The sequence below is a fragment of the Gambusia affinis genome, linkage group LG17, assembly GCF_019740435.1.
Source record: "Gambusia affinis linkage group LG17, SWU_Gaff_1.0, whole genome shotgun sequence".
In the NCBI taxonomy this organism is placed as follows: domain Eukaryota; kingdom Metazoa; phylum Chordata; class Actinopteri; order Cyprinodontiformes; family Poeciliidae; genus Gambusia; species Gambusia affinis.
In genome coordinates, this window is record NC_057884.1 from 5,563,980 (window position 1) to 5,581,423 (window position 17,444).

Here is a 17,444-nt window from a genome sequence, read left to right on the forward strand (position 1 = left end):
TGATCGGCTGCATCCCCAAAACTGTCTTTAAAGGGAGTCTCAATTTTTTTTTTTTTTACAGATTTTAGCTAATCACAGACGACTGTGGTCCTTAACTCCCACGAATACCACAAGTCTTAACTTGCACAAGTTAAAGCAATTAGCTTAAGAGATGATGCTGCAGCATCTAACTTGTGATCTTCTATAGTGGCAGAAACATGTCAAAGTGCTGTGAGTGTAAATGAGATTCTGTGGAAGAAAAAATGATTTCAGAGAAAGGGGATTAAGTGAGCATAAAATATAAAATTAGACTAAATGTTTTTAGCTGTAAAGTAAAAATGTTTAGTGGGTATGAACACCTTTACAAACAATGTTGTGACTTAATACTTTTACGGCAAAGTCTGTTCAAAGAGCACATAGAATGGGATTGATGGGACTCTTCTTGATAAAATAATATTTTATTTTACACAAAATGACAACAGAAGAAGTGGGCTGAAGTAAGAAATAAAATTTCAGACACAAGCTCAGCAAAGTTTCTGTCGGTGTAATATGTTCGACCGACTCAGGGAAAAAAAAGAAAATAAAAACTGTAACTGATTGCTGTGATTTTACTTGTAGCAGCATATAACTGAGTGACACATCAGGAGGGGAGCACATGCAGGATATTATGAAGGTTCTAACACAAGGAGCAGAGACCAAGATTAAAGCCGTCTCTGCCTGCCACCTGTGGTGTTATCAAAATGAACTTTATTATGCCTGGCTGAGGGCTCCTGCTGCGGCCAACCATAATGCCTGTCTGAAAAAAAACCCCACACAGACCAAGTTAGAACACTCTAATGTTTTTGCATTTGCAGCATGAACGTTTCATCCCTGAACTTCACAAAAAAAAAAAGAAAAAAGAAATTGGAAACACTAATAAACTGAATTTTTAATTCTGCTACGATGAATAATTAATTGAGGTGTTGTTGAACTTAGGATGATAAGGTAAAAAGAAAAAGCGCTGTACTCTAAACGTAATCCTTTTTTCTACCATGTTGATTAATGCACTCCGCGGTAGGAGAACAAATATCTAAGTAATAATAGATAAGAGTGAAATTACACAGATTCTTTATATGTTTTACCGTTTGTTCTCAACAAAGTTTATTAGTCGGGCCGTGGCATTGTTTCCAATAAGATTCAAAAAGCCCTGCATGTTTTATAGATTGCACCACATTATATTGGTCATTTTAACTCCAACTCAGACATTAAGAATCTCCAAACGCCTTGCAGTAAACAAACTGAAAAATTAAAAACTGTCATTCTCGTCCCGGCTCCTACAGCATTTTAATAATTGATGCCCATTAGTTATGTCATAACACAAAGAAATGAATGTATAATTCATGACATTACATGAATGCATTCACTGTATGGACTGTGTGGATAGTGCTTTCATTCAGATACATTAGCATCAATATTTCAGCACTTTTTATGGTTTTCAAATTAAAATAAATACCAACATGAAAAGGACAAAATCCTTCATCCTTTGCAAATGTAATCTCTGCTCCACTGTTAATCTTTGGGAAAGTAAAGAGCCAGTGATGGTGTGTTTTGTGTTTGTTTCTTACAAAGCCAATCTGCAAGAGTGACATTTTTCTGTCTCAACTTTTGTGTTCTGCTATTTGAAGGGAAATGACATTTTTCATAATGTCTATGCAGCCAAAGAATGACATTCAGAATGCAATATGCTCTCACTTCATTTATAAGGAACAAAACAGATTTGATTGGAGGGTTTTTTGTTTGTTTGTTTGTTTATGGCTCATTCAAATCATAAAACCAGTTAGTATACTAGATGACAGCGTGGATTTTATTTTTATGCATCACATGTCGAAGCCACAAAATGTATAATTTTGACAATACCAACAATTCGCAGCTTTATTTTACAACTATTTTCCTTCTTTACTCTCCTGATTTCTGAAAAGTTAGGCAACTAACTGCGTTTGATTTCAAGTCGCACAGGAAAGTCAAACCCTACATGCTAGAGAACAGAGCTGTGAAAATTATTTGTATTATTAATTATTTCACATGTTTTCGTGGTTTTGCTACATACATAAATGTCCCACACCACCTGTATTTCCATTACATATGTGCGTAAAACCTTTATATTTTTGCTAATGTTAAAATAGCGCCATTTCATAATTAAAGTGTTTCCATTAAATGAGAAGCACAATGAAAATCACATGTGAAAAAGGTGTGCAGGCCATTAAAAAAACATCCTCCTTAATCTACTTCCTGTCATCTTCTTTGCGGTTTAGGTCAGTGGCAACATCCACCTGTTGATCATGTGACTTGTGAGACGCAAAAAGGTGTTTCCATTGCAGCTGAACCAATTTGAATACAGCCGAAAAACTGCTTCATTATAATACCAAAAGTTTTTATAGAAAAATAGGAGTTTTTTTAAATTGCCGTGTTTCAATTAAGCAGATTTATTTTTGAAATATAAAAATACAATAGAAAAGCATCTATTGTCAAAGTTTAGCATCAGATGAAGATGATCTGTGTAAATAGAGCATTTTTTCAAATGAAGTGGCCCACACCGACCTGGCCGTATGTAAAAAGTAATTGACCCTGAACGTAACAACTAGTTTGTCCCCCTTGGTGGCAAATGGTGACATCAACCATTTGGGATTACTGGCCATGAGTTTTGTGAATTTCTATGGAGGAGTTAGGCAGAATCAGCCACACTGACGGCTGTTCAAATTCATACCTCGGCCTTTTTCATCAAACTTTAGAGTGTATCTTGACTAGGCCTCTCTAAACAGTTTAACATTTTTTTTTTACTTCTCATCTTTGTCCTGCTTCATTATCTAGGAAGATTTGAGCTTAAAAAAAAAAATGACGTCCAGATGTTGAACAGCAGGATTTTCTGATAAGTAAATAAATAAATGTATGGTTCCATCAATTACTGCAAGTTGTCCAGTTTGTGGTTAACTAGTCCAGAAACAGTTGACCAGCGTGTTACCCATGATGTTTTTTTATCTGAAATTCTTCGTTAGTAACAGGATGCATGTGTTTCAAAATCTAACATTTTTGTCTCGTTAGTCAGATGGATGTTTTGGTCCTGTTGGGTCGGTAGCTGTTTTGGTCTCCCATAGATGCCATTTTTGTCCAATTGAATCATTAACAATGACCCTTGCTAATGTCCTGTGCTTTATATGTTGTTTAAGTGTTATTTTGGCATATATCATGCAGACTTATTTTAAGTGGCTCTAAAAAAATCTAAAAAGTTTTAAAGTGTTATTTTGGCATATATCATGCAGACTGGTTCACACTCAGAAGTTTGCGTACCTACCCTTACAAAAAAATCCCATGAAAATCACATGTGACTTTCACATGTGATCACATGTGGTTCACACAAATTTTACATGTGAATGATGTGAATCACATGTGAAAGCACATGAATACGTGTGATTTTGGAATGTTTCGTGGTAAAATCACATGTGATTCACATGTGATTTTTTTGTGTGCTTCACATGTGACTTTCACATGTGAAGCACATGTGAAAGTTACATGTGAAAGCAAAGCACATGTGACTCTCACATGTGACTTTCACATGGGAGAATTTTTATGGGATTTCTTTGTAAGGGTAGTTCTTAGAAATCAAGTTGGAATTAGCAGGTACAATCTAAAACCAAGCTGGCAAAAAAAATAAAAATAAAAAAATCAGCGTCTGACAGTGGAAGTCTCGTAGGTGAAGGTTTAGTTTGAGCCGACTTATCCCTGCGAGACTCGGTCACTGGCTTACCTTGACGAGACGTCTTGAAGCTGAAAGACTGGAAGCCCCCAGTGAGGGCAGAGGAGTCGATGACATCGACCCCGTACTCACTTTGGCTCCGCCGATACAGAGTGACGGCGACGATCAGCAGCACCACGGTCACCACTCCCGCAGCCAAGCCTGAGTACAGGGCCACATCACTGGTTCTTTCCACTCCTTCGAAGGTTAGAAGGGAAAAGTTAGACTTTTTGCCACAGTCTGGGAAATGTTATTGAGTCTAATTAAGACACAAGAAGCAGCTTCTTCCCTTAGAAGCCCAAGAATCCGTGTTGCTAAAGAATATTAAAGTTGTGGAAGTCGGTGGGAGGCAAATCTACCTCTGTTCCAAACTACATGAGAGAGTTTCTGTTTTCTATCCATTGCCTGCCTCCTGATACACAATTTTATTGTTCCTTTCTGCAGAGTTAAGACTACTAATGAGGAACCTCGGAAGGAAGGCGATTATAATCAACCCAACACCTGACTGTCATTTCAAACACCGCTTGGCTCTGGTGGTGGAGGCTCTCTGCTTTCCACTGGGATAATGTGACAAAACCAATTCATTAAATTAGCTCATCGGCGACGATTACGCTCTATCTGCTCCCGCCAGTATTGCGGCGTCCAACTCCACAAAGAAAAAGAGCGAGAGGAAAACAGAAGCTGCTAGCTTGTTCTTGAAAGATAATGAGATCTTTGCTAAAAACAGGACATGCTGGGAAATCCTCTAAGTAGCCTGAAGCTCAAAGGGAAGAAAATTGACAAAATATGCAAAGCGGTATTAGCAGCTATAGTGGCAGGTTAATTGAGGGCTCAGGAAAGTTACGGAAGCCTGAATGCATTTTTCTTACCGTTGGTGACAAATGGAAATACTGATTGTTGTTAAAGGACAAGTAAGGAGAACACGAGCTTCTGGCTCCGTATGGATCAAAATGACACTGCAGCAAATTCCTCATTTCCCTGAACAGCAATTAAGCATAAACCAGTGACTTTCCGGTGGATATCCACCGACAGGTGTGACCTGGCACGCCAAACCGGATGAAGTCAAAATTAAGAGATTTATTAAAGGGGAGCTACGTATTGATGCGAGATGCTTTAAATGCTGCTTTTAACAGCAGCCTGCTTAGTTATCAATCCTACAAGGCGAATAAATGTCAGAAAGATCCAAACATCAACGAATTGTCTCAATTTAAAATGTGGGGATTCCAACTGGAGTTAGTTTCCAGATTCACATGTATTAAAGGGATTTATTTGTTAAACCAATGTAGGGCTATATTTTATTTTTTTGGTCTATATTCTTCACATTGCCACAATTGTGGGGTGTATGCTATGTTATAACAATCAGGCTGAGCCACCATTATTAAGAAAAAGCACCTACTTAAAACACTTGAAACACACCTGGCTCCACATTCAGGTGAATTTTCATACATCACTGATAACTATTTTTTTTCCTTTTGTATTATTTTATAGCTGAAATATCCTAGTATCTTTTTCTTTGCATTGATATATTACTGCATGAACCCTCACCAAGGCAGTAAAAAGTAATTTATTTTATATGTTTCATCAGTAAATCATAATTCGCCCTCGCTGGAAGTCCCTATAATAACAAGGTAACTTTATTTAAGCTAACATCATAAATAAAAATATGACATTGGTTGTGAATATTTGCATTATTTTCCTTATTAATGTGAGCACTTTAGGGGATGTTAGATCCATGAAGCTTACTGAAGCACAAAACAGAAAAAAAAAAAAAAACACATGTTCACAATTTTTAAAAATTCTCATTTTACAGAAGTTTTCAGTTCATATATTTGTTTTGTTCTTCTTTTCAGATATGGTCAGTATCAAACTTTTCAAGGAAGGAAAAAAAAGACACTTTTTGGAATTATGCAGCGAAACAGTTCAAATACAGTTTTCCATTGTTACCTAATGGAAAACTGGTCTTGATGGGATCTAAACCTCAACCCACAGTATAGAACAGTATAGGTGCAAAACTCAGATACATTACACTGGGACATAGGATGCTCCTCTGCTAGAAGCAAGCTTAACAAGCTGTTATTGATTCCTTGTGGGAGAAAAAAAAGATATGTGACTTAATGTCTGCATGTATTGTATAAATGGTTATCAATACTGCAGCAAATTCCAGCATTTGTCATTTCTTTTTAATATTATTGAGAAGAAAACAAATATAAAAATAATGTAATGCCAAAGTTTCTTTAAACATATTTTAAATGAAGAGATGTCGTACCATTGTCCACTTTTACTGTTTTTTTTGCATCTTAGAAAAAATTTAAACAGGTATTAATATTAAAATGTATCATAATGCACAGGCAGAAACTACTTTTACTTTGTTTCTGCCTAATAACGAGAGTGAATGATGATGATTACATACTGAAAATATCAAGACCAGAGAGTGCAGTGCTTATTGATTCATTAAAATATCTTATATGAGGAAATATTAAAAGACTAAGTGCATTTGTGAACGGATATACAAGCTCAGCTTCTACCTCATCATTTTTCGAGTGTCGCACAAAAACCCCCCCAAGTAATCCATGAACCCTTCGTCCTCTGCCTACTACTCAGAAACAACTGGGACATCACACCCCTTGGAAACTTAGGATTAAGAGCAAAGACTGATGACAATGGGTAAAATTGGATTAAGTCTTATTAATGATTACATACGGTCCAAAAGAAAAAGTCCTGATGACAGTAATTTCCCAGCCAACTAAAACTGCTGCTCATAGTGATCCCAGTAGGAACAAGAAGCAGTATGGCAGGGATCCAACGTTGAGTCTGTTGAATGCATTTATGGATGATTGTAGCTTAGGAAAATTGTAAAAAAACAAAAAAATATGCCTTGCATTTGGAGCATAAAATAGCTCCAACTTAGCATTTAGTGTGCAGTGTTGTTTCACATCATCCTAAAGCAAAAGACGTTATGAATGGTTGTCTATTTTTTTAAAGGAACGTATTGACTATACAAAATACCTACACATAACTACTAAATGCAGCATTTAAAATAATTGAAATCAACATGGAAAATATGCTAAAGCTTATGTTTCTCAAGAATATTATGATGAGAAATGTGCAAACAGTACTACTGTTTGGATTGTTGTATTGTAAAAATAGAACAAAACGTTCCTCTAGGGGTGTCAAAATTTCCCGTTTCCTGCCATGATTTCCACTGTAAAAAGGATGCTCCTCTGTACAGTCCCATGGGTGGAACATTCCCCAATAAAAGAACAATCTCCAATCCTCTATTGTCAATTCACAGAGGATTCAAGTCGATGGAGGTCCAAAACTCTGAGGAGGATCGATTTGGAGGCCCCAGTCTACCTGGTGACTCACCATTTCCTGATTGCGCATTACTTCCTGTTCAGATCGACCTACCTCCTTCACAGAGTCTGATCTGAACGCCAATCCTCGTGCGAAGCGGCTGATCAAATCTTACATTTTGATTATTGTCAATAAAATTCACTCAGACTTTTCTGTGGACTAAGTTTTGGGTCAGATTTGAACTAGAACTTTTACAACAGAGAGAAAAGCAAACATTTCTGAACAACTCTAACCTCACAATTTTAAATCATTGTCCTGAGTTATAAATACAGAAATAGTTGTATTTGCACTTCTGGCAGTCTGTGTTATGATAACTCTTCACACATAAGAAAATTGGTTACTTTATGCCTCACTAGCATGTGAATGCAGAAAAACAAATTATTATTAGCTTGTTATGCCAGGGGTTGTTGCCCTGGTAATTCAGGGTAAAAAACTGGCAAATGTGACAATTTTTTTAGAATTGCATCCTGGAGTTGTTGAAACTTTGTATATATATTATTTCTTGATTCAGGTTCTGACATCAGAAGTAAACAGAAGAGAGGGTAAGCAGAAACAGGAATCTTTTTCTTTTAATGCTCTTCTAGATTTATTTTTTAAAGTTCAATCTGTTTGAACTAATCTTTCTTTGGCTGATTTGCTTTATTAGTTGTATAAATTGGCTGTTTCTTTACAATGTGAATAAGTGATTCCAAAATTTCCTCTGAGGACCAGTGAAAGCAGTCCAATTACCACCAGCAGTAGTCTTAGTACTTTTTTTTAAAATCTAATACAATGTTAACTTTGATTAATGATTTTAGACTCTAAATGAATCAGTTAAAAGGATGCGCTTACTCCACACAGGTGTGTGTTTGCGGTGTGGGTTTACTTACATTAACACGCTCAGATATTTATTTAAGCTCTTTTACACCATTGTCTCAGATTAACCTCTGGTCGTACAGAAGCTTAATGCAGGTCAATGGATATTTGCGTCATATCAGAAATCATGTTGGAAATCAAACTTCCTGACCAGTTAGTGGTCAGAGGTATGCCTAATTTTTATTTTAAATACCTAAATGTATACATCATTTTGTAGGCAGAATTTTAACCAATTTCAGACAGTAATTCATTAACATCAGATCAAAATACTCTAATCTGTCAGATGCATTTTTTTTTGCCAGTGAGTGGAGTTGACGTTCGAAGTTTAAAATTTACTTGAGAGTTTGGATGGCATGAGGGAAAAACTCACCCTGTGGCTTTGCGTCATGCAGCAACTTCCGATCTGCAGGCAGACAAACAAATTAATTTCAGAGTTTGCAGCACATTTGGAGCGTCGGTTCATTGTGCACGCCGTCCCTGCCTGAACACACTGTGCTTAATGTAAGTCAAGTGGATGAATAATGAAGACGGATGAGAGTGTTGGTAATGAGCATGATTATAATGATGATCATGATCCAGCCTGCTCTGCCAAAGATGATAAACATTTAATGTATAATGACACAGTCTTTAAGCATCATGCGTACAGACAGTAATGATCCCCAACTGCCTTTTTTTTTTTTTTTTTACTTCTTAAGCAGATGACGTTACCCACTCTGTGTGCAGAGGCCGCCCGTGCAGTTTTCCGCTGCCGAAGCCGCGCCGTCGCAGAGACGTCCTCCATGTTTGGGCTCTGGAGCCGTGCACTCTCTGGCGCGCTGCCTGTCGCAGTCGGAGCTGCACACAGACCACTCGCTCCACTCCCCCCAGCCTCCATCGACTGAGCCATAAAACGCAGGCAGGCAGGAAAGAAAAAACACATATCATTAGCATGAGGAATTGACAGAGAACAGACGAGCCAACACAAATGCAACGCACAGAAGAATAAAGCTGTGTTTTTCCTCTCGTGAGAACAGATTCTACTCCAAGTTGACTCTCTCAAAAGTTGTTTGATTCTTTAAGGGAAACACTTTTAAAGTAACCGCTGCGATACTTGCAACGGCTCCTTCCACGTGCTGTCAAAATACTTTCGGAGTCTTCTCGACTCGGAGCACAGAGACTCTGTTTGTGCCATATCCAATCAAGTCTCCTTCCCGCCTCCAAATGTTCTGTAAGCTCCCTTCCTCCCGCTGATCTGATGAACCCTTTTTATGTCTCCAGACATGAGAAAGAATTCCTCCCAAGAGTGAGAGCGCCGGCTTTCCTGATAGCCAGTTTTATTGAATGCAATAGATGTTCTCTTCAAACCGTACAGTGGTTGAAATCCTACAGTTTGGGATTTATTCAAACACGTCAGCAGAGCAGATGAAGCATTAGTAGTAGACGTCGGAAGTTGTTCCGCTGTTCCGGCCAGTCGACTATGTTTTACAGGTTTGTTCATTTTAATTGTGCTTTCGGTTTCAGACACAGGCCAATTAAGTTCAGGCCAAAAGCTGTCCAAAGATTTTTAAACCACCATCATATTTTGTAAGATTGTACTTCTCTTTGTTTGCTTTTATTGCACTGAAAAAGAGAGAATGGAGTGGCAACTTAAAAAAAATTGTTAATTGGTCATAAGTAATATAAAGAGGTTTGTCAAACTTAACTTATTTACACATGTTTAACTTTAACAACTAAAATGAAGAATAGTAAATTGATTAAAATAAATGTATTTAAATATGTTGGTCTCCTTTTTCAGTGTATTGAGGCCATCTTGCCTTTAAGGGCATGTTAAAACTGTGAGCTGTTTAACTCACAGCCCAAAACTTAAACTTGATAAATAAGTTTAAGACTTTTATTTGTTGAATTTTTTTAGGCATGGAAAAAAATAAACGTTTTAAAATAATATTTACAGTTTTTCTTTGCTTCACAATGGCCTCAAAACTGTTTCCTGATTCTCATAATTCCATCCATCCATTTTGTGTTCACCCTTTGTCCCTAATGGGGTCAGGAGGGTTGCTGGTTCATCTCCAGCTACGTTCCGGGCGAGAGGCGGGTTCACCCTGGACAGGTCACCAGTCTGTCGCAGGGCAACACAGAGACACACAGGACACACAACCATTCACACACACACTCACACCTAGTGAGAATTTAGAGACCAATTAACCTGACAGTCATATTTTTGGACTGTGGGAGGAAGCCGGAGAACCCGGAGAGAACCCACCATGCACAGGGAGAACATGCAAACTCCATGCAGAAAGACCCCGGGAATCGAACCCAGGACCTTCTTGCTGCAAGGCAACAGCTCTACCAACTGCGCCACTGTGCAGCCCTTTCATAATTCCCTTTCTACCAAATGTTTTTTTTTTGAGCACACACTGTTGCCATTTTCTGAGAAAAAATATTTTGCGCTTTCATTAGTATAATAATCACTCTCAAAGGTAACACCAATAAGTGTGTGGAAGTGTATCACTATGTGTAGTGCATTTATATAATGCAGATTTGCCTTCTTAAATTATATTTTAGGGGAAAAAAAACCCTTTTAGTTATAGTTTAATTAATTAAGATGCACCTGCGAGAAGCTCATTTGGTGCAACTCCAGACAGAAGTAACAGTGTGGATTGACCAGAAACATTGAAGCAAAAATATTTTCAGCCTTCATGTTGACGTAACTCAAAATGTCACTATGCATAGGCAGTTTCAATCAACTGTTACCCCTCTCTTTAAAGCTTTAAATGCTGTTTACTGTGTCTATTTATTTTCTTTATTCTTGTCTTTTAATCTCATCTACCTTCCATATATAGCATATATAGCAACAGCATATTAACCCCTAGGAAATTTTGATGACTTTTACCTTTGCTTTGAAAACTTTCTGTTGAAGAACTTATTGCTTCTCGGTTCTGTTTGATCACACAAATCCCTGGGTAGAAGAGCTGAGCCTAATTCAATCATGCTGGCTGATAAATAACTCCAGGCAAATGTCAAAGTTCGAGTCCTAAAACCAAACTAACACGTTCTGTCTCCTGATGAAAGCCTTCTTGTTCCTGTCAGAACCCAATAGCCTAAATTTGACACTGATCCCAGAGAACATTTGACCTTGTGGATCCACCGTGGACAGCAGGGCATGGCCACTGTGGATTATATTTGTTCCAGTGAATCACACAGATGCTTGATCGCATGGGGATCTGGAGAGTTTTGAGATTTAGAGCCTTTTTTTTGTTTTTTTTTTTGTTTTGTTGCTGAGTTGCCTGATCCACTTGTGAGGTTGCTCGGCAACAAAGTCGAGGTGTGTAATTTTTGTAGAAGCATAGCAGCCACATAAATGCGAGAATCCAAAGGATTCCCAGCAGAACGCTGAGCTGCTGGAAAGACAAACAGTCCAATTCAGTCCCAACCTGCCCAGACATTTTAATATTCCTGATCTGTGATTTAATGCAAGTGCAGCTTCTTCCTTGCATGCTGCGGCGTACGACAACGCATTGCTCTCACCTGGACACACGGTGTTGCACGTGCTCTTCTGCACCGACATGCCCTCGCAGAAGGCTCCGCCGTTGAGAGGCGCCGGGTTGGTGCAGGTCCGCGATCGTTTCTGCACGCCCCGCCCGCAGCGCACGTTGCAGGCCGACCAGTCGCTCCACGACGACCAGCCTCCGTTCACTGAGTGCAACCGAGATTCAAACGGGAAAGCAGTCAACGTGACGTTTCCTGTTTCATCTACAACATCGGCGAGCGACTGAGTCACAACCTTTCCGACGCAATGCAAGCTGTTTGACTAATCTGCTAATTTGTTGTCACAGGAAAAAAAAAAAGAAAAAAAAAGGAAGCAGACGCTATTGTTCCACTACTGAACAGTGGCAATGGTAGGCCTGTCAGAGCCCTTCATTTGCATTATGGAACTTAATAATTGATGGTCTTCAGCAAGCCGCCATCGTGAGAAAGAATCAGATATGTTTCCGCTGCAGCTTAATGCTCTCGCTGAATAAATAAGAGTACGAGACGGGAGGTCAGTGAAATGGGCACGGAAACGCTAATCAATGCTTCGCTTCAGTCAAAGAAGCGCGATGCAGGCGTGACATTGTAATTTCACTCTGTATCGGCCCATTAGAAGCCCGAGAACATTGTTTGCTTGCCTGTAGCTACATAAAGTGCTTTGAAAAAGGTATTTAATGCAGGCACAAATAAGCTGTGAAGTGTCACTGACCTCATGGCAGCTGCTTTTCAATCATGAATAATAAGACTCTTGTAAATACTGTGACTGTCTCCATGCTCAATACGACTGATCGGTGATGACAAGTCACTCACAAGACTCAAGAGTCTAAAAAGGACCACTTTCTAGTGGTGTCTATTCAGTCTTTAGGAGGCAATTTGACACCATAGGATAAGAGATTGACATTCGATTTACCACTGCTTTCATTCCGTGTATTGCAAATGATTTATCATTCTGCGTTTTACTTTCATATCTTACCGTAGACTACAACCATAGCCGTGGCACTACGTCTCTTGGCCACAATGTTGCTGGCAACGCAGGTGTAGTTGCCGGAGTCAGAGAGGCGAGCCTCCGAGACGATCAGCTCATGGTCGCCCTTTTTACTGATCACGCCGTCGGCGCCAACGTTCAGAGGCTCCTCGTTTTTCAGCCATTCCACCTGCAAAGAAAGAAGGAAAGAAAGAGAAGAGACAGAAAAAAGAATAAGATTTTGAGCACTTCAAGTACAAGAGGAGGTGCACTTCCTGTATTAGCAACTTTTCCACGAGCTGATGAAACGCCGCTGTACTGGGGACTCTCTAATGTGAGACTTTTCAGGAGGATTACGATGAGATAAGAGCGACACGCGCCTTTTGTTTTATCATATGCTATTATGGAAGACTGTTGTATAAGTGCGTGATTTTGATTAGTATTTTGGAGCACGCTGCACACGGCTCCAAGTCGCACTCACTACAGCACCCCTGATAAAACGTGTAAAAATAAGCGGGAAATCAGATTACGTTTTCACAGCACCAGCATTATCTCACTCGCAAATTTTCAACCTTTGATTACATTTGGAGATTTTTTTTTCTCTTCCTATCAAGTAAATAATGCACGTTTTTTTTACACCTTACAGTTTTTATTAAAGACTGATGATGATGTTACCACCAAGCACAGGGAAGTTAATGGTCAGCTAATCTGAAAATGTGGCAATGCAAGACCAACGTAAAAAATAAATAAATAAATAAATTTGTTTCCTACTTTTCACAAATCTTTTTTTTTTTTTGTGCCAATAAACATGCAAAAAAAAGTGGGTCACAACTCTGAGTTACAACCGAGAACCATTTTTAGCTCGTCAGGATGACATGGTGTTCATCTGTCAACTTTCGTATCAGAGCCTGAACTCACTCAGAGATGCTGTGATTATCCCATCGACTTGATGCAAGTGAGCTCAGTGGCTCGCGCAAAACAGGCCGGTTTCTACAATTTATATCATTTCACATGATGCTTTAGAAGGTTAATTATGTTAAGATGCTAATTTTGAATGCTAGAGCTTTTACTGTACTACGCTCCTTCAAAACATCTCGGGAAAACGCTTCAAGAGAATGAAATATAAGCAAAAATGCAACGATATCCAAGTCTCAAAACGACTGTCAAATGATGCTACTGACAGAGAAAGAAAAATAAGTGATACAGGGATGTTCACTGCGTTGCATCACTTCTGTAAGCTTTGAAAAGTGAAGAGATCTGCTGCCCGCAGTGTTAAAAACAAAATCTTCGTTTATTGATTTTTACTTTGAGATTTGAGCTCCGTGGCCCTGGAGGGCCCCCTTTGTCGAGTACTTTGCTTTCAATGTTTTCAGTGGACGACGAGTCAGAACTTTAAAAAGAGACCAGCTGAGCCGAAAACAAAGCTCTGCCGTTGTAGCGTATGCAGATTAAGGTTTTTCGGTGAGACAAAGACGCTCCTGTCGGGAGAAGGCGGCTGTTTTGATAGAAGCACATGTTGCTCTGGATATCATTCAGCATTCCTTGTGCCATCTAGATAAACGTTCATCCCATATGCCCAGGATTTCATAGTGTGCAAAAGAGTTTGAAGTTTTAAAACACCAGATTTGAAGTTTTTCCCTTCCTTGGTCAACTTTAAAAGATCAACTTTTTGTGTGTGTTGAATCTTTGCATGGTGTGTTTGCAATTTGAATTTTTTGCATTGGAAGTTCAGCTGTGTTTCTGAGACTCACAGTGATTTTCACCACAGGATGTCTGTAATGGCCCAACACTTGGGGGATTACAGCCATTCACTGCTGATTTCCTCTGTTTTTTTTGCTTGCCAACATGACAAAATCTCAAAAGTTGTTTTAGAGTTTACTTAGATAGGCAATATTCCTAAAATTTTGAGCAATTTTCACTTTTTGACAGCAGTGTAGCCTCCTCCCTCCTCCTTATTTTTCTCTTTCCGAAGAACTAATTGGAATGTGCTTTCGGCTCCAAATTATCACGACTTGTTGGTGATTAATGTTCCACCGAGTGTTTTACACAAATTTTCCATAATTTTGTTGTCAACTTTCCAGTTCTTGTTTGGAAAGTGTCACTGGCGTCAGATTTTTAAATGACCCCCACATAAAAGAATTTAGTGTTTTTTTTATCCATTTATCTACTAATATGATGCAGACAGTTTATCAAGCTAGTAATATTTGCCAGGAATATTTACTAAAGAAAAAAGTTGGATTAATTTATTATTCACTTAACTCATAGCTTACCAAGTATCATACACTTTATACTGTGGGGGAAGTTTAGCCAAAATAAACAGCTAACTCCAATTACTTCATTTAGTGTGGTTATTTCACGGTTTACTTCTTATTTCTGAGCAAGGTTGTCAAGGACCTTCCTCTGCTGAGTTGTTTATAATGACACTTTCAAATGTATCTCTAACCTTTATTGACAATGTCATGAAAAAGTCAACTTATTCCGCTGGTTTTTATTGCAAGTTTCAGATAATTACAGAAATTGTTCATTTCATAAAGTAAATTTAACATAGAAAACAGTTCTTATTCTTAAGTTTCTTTTATTGAGAGAAAAACAGCAGTTTACACCAAGCTGACCCAAAGCGAAAAAGTAATTGCGCCCTAAACCTATCAGCAGGTTTCACCGTCTAACTGCTATCAAGCGTTTGCAATAATTGGAAGTTTCTTTTTCCATCAGCTGCAGTATTTTTCCATTGACCAAATAATTGCGCAATTTGACATTAAGAAAACAATTTCACTTATTGGAGACTTGGCAATTTCAAAAAAGCTAATTTTTTTGATCAAATGTTTTGGAGCCAGGATGAGGCATTTCTTCATTTGGTGGTATCAAAATTGGTTTATTTTGTAAAAACTGCAATGGAAACTTTTTTTGTGACAGAGTCGCACTAGTCACATCAACCGGATGTTGCCACTGGCGCAACCACGAAGAAGACAACAACAGGAAGTAGTTGGAAGACCATGGTGCAGAAGATTGTTTTAATGATTTGAATGAAACGTTCCAGATTTTCAGGCTTATTTCATTAATTACCGGAAGTTTTCCAGATGTGGTCTGAGTGGTTTAAGTGAAATTGTCAAACTCAACTCCAAATTACCATGACTTGATGATGATTAATGCTCCACCGAACATTAAAACATAAAAACTGCTTTTTCATGTTTACTCTGACTATCCTTGTCAAAGTACACGTGAAGAGCTGAAACATTTCTTTGTTTAAAAAGTAAAAGAACGACAATGAAATCTGAAAGAGGGGGCAGGAGGGGGAGACTTTAACGCTGCACTGTGTGCGTCAATTTTAACCTCGGGAATAAAAACGAAAGAAAATGCCAGAACTAGTTGACATTTATCAAGATGAGATGGGGCCCATTCTGCAGTAATTGCAAAATAAGTAGTTTGTAAGAAAGGAAGCACATTGCTGACAACAAGCCGGAGTGAGTGATGTAGTAGGTAGGTCACATCCACTACCGTTACCAATTCATTGTCCGTGCACCGAGTGAAAGTAATAAGGAATTACAAAATAAAAGACGCTCTGTTGATGCTCCCTTCCTCGCATGACTGGCGCTGTAAATTGCTATTAATGCGCCACTAGCATGAGCTGTTCATTGAGAGGGACGAGCCGGAGCGTGAGGAGTGGGGTTTGATTTATGGCCGAGTGTTTGGGGATTAAAACTCCGCCCCCCCTGGGAGCTCCATGTGTTTGTGCATTGGCGGGGTGGGTGGCGGTGGGGGCGTGTGGGTGGAAGGGGGCGTCCATTTGCCAGAGGAATTTAACAAGAACCACTGAACTTGGAGATTGCTTTGCTTTTTTCCAAAACCCTTGATAAGAAAAAAAATATAGAAGTCAGAAAATCGATAAATCAAGAGTCACGTTGTCACAACTGGGTGCTTTTTTTTTTTTGCCTTTGAAGGTTGAGGAAGTCTTTCATCATGTGGCTTTAATTTAGCTTTTTTTTTTTTTTTTTTTTACAGGACTTGGCTTCGGACCTTTCAGCACACACTAAACAACATTGGAGGGTGGAATTGGTCCATCAGACGGCCTTATTTCTAAGCAATGTTTAAGTTCCCCACCCATGTTCACCAAAACTGATCAGCCGACAAACCTATGAATAAAATAAAACAGCAAAACTACGTCTTCCAAGAACGCTGGGGAGATTTTGTGTGAAAGAATAACAGGAAACGAAACTCATTGATGAAGTGGGTGGAAATATTTCCTGTTTTTTTTTTTTTATTTTGTAAAATGATGTTGAAATCCAGTCAAAGGAAGTCCAGTTTGTAGTTTGCTTCTAGAAAGTATTGCCTTAGAGCAGGGCTGTCAAGCTCATTTTGTTCTGAGCCAATTCTCTTAATGGGCCAATTGTGCCAGAATATATTGATAAAAACCCGTTAAACTGTTAAAAATATTAACAAATTCTTAAAATTAAATAATACTGAAAATCTTTTTCAGTCCCTGCTGAATTTTTGGGATGTTTTTTTGTGATTTTTTTGCAATAAAAATCAAAGTGTTTATGGTACTAATTTGGAAATATTTGTGATATTTGCACTTATATATGATGGTAAGTGCAACTTTGTATTACTCGCCGTATAGATCACGGACAATCTGACATCAACTGAGGCTGAGGCAGCTGTTTAGTACAAGTATGAAAGTGTTTGAAGAAAAATCTGCAATTAACGCAAAAAAGTGCAGGGATTTGTTGATTTTGCATTAATTTCCGCAATAATTCACAAGAAACTGGAGGGACAGATTGATACAATTTGACAGTAAACATTTAAAAACTGCATTGGTTTGATCGATAACATAATGTTTAAGCCGTCTTAACGTTTAGTCTAGAATCTAGAGGGCCACATAAAACACTATGGCGGGCTGGATTTGGCCCACGGGCCTTGAGTTTGACACATGTGACTTAGAGGGTTTGAATGCAAAGACAAAACACACTTTCTAGGTCGGACTTCTATTTTTTTTTAACATTTTGAAAACCGTGTATCACT

At 38.5% G+C, this 17,444-nt stretch overlaps 1 protein-coding gene across 4 annotated transcripts in view; it reads right to left on the reverse strand.

Moving 5' to 3' along the window:
- LOC122847241 (netrin receptor UNC5D-like) overlaps nt 1-17,444 on the reverse strand; it is a 234,592-nt gene that overhangs the window by 41,162 nt on the left and 175,986 nt on the right. For 2 of the 4 annotated variants that reach the window (XM_044144747.1, XM_044144745.1), the window contains exons 5-9: nt 12,438-12,618; nt 11,462-11,629; nt 8,670-8,834; nt 8,328-8,360; nt 3,761-3,946 (exon numbers count right to left, since the gene is read on the reverse strand). In XM_044144747.1, coding sequence (XP_044000682.1) covers nt 3,761-3,946; nt 8,328-8,360; nt 8,670-8,834; nt 11,462-11,629; nt 12,438-12,618 — 733 coding nt within the window. The remainder of the gene's footprint in view (nt 1-3,760; nt 3,947-8,327; nt 8,361-8,669; nt 8,835-11,461; nt 11,630-12,437; nt 12,619-17,444) is intronic. The other 2 variants (XM_044144748.1, XM_044144746.1) reach the window with 1 other exon arrangement.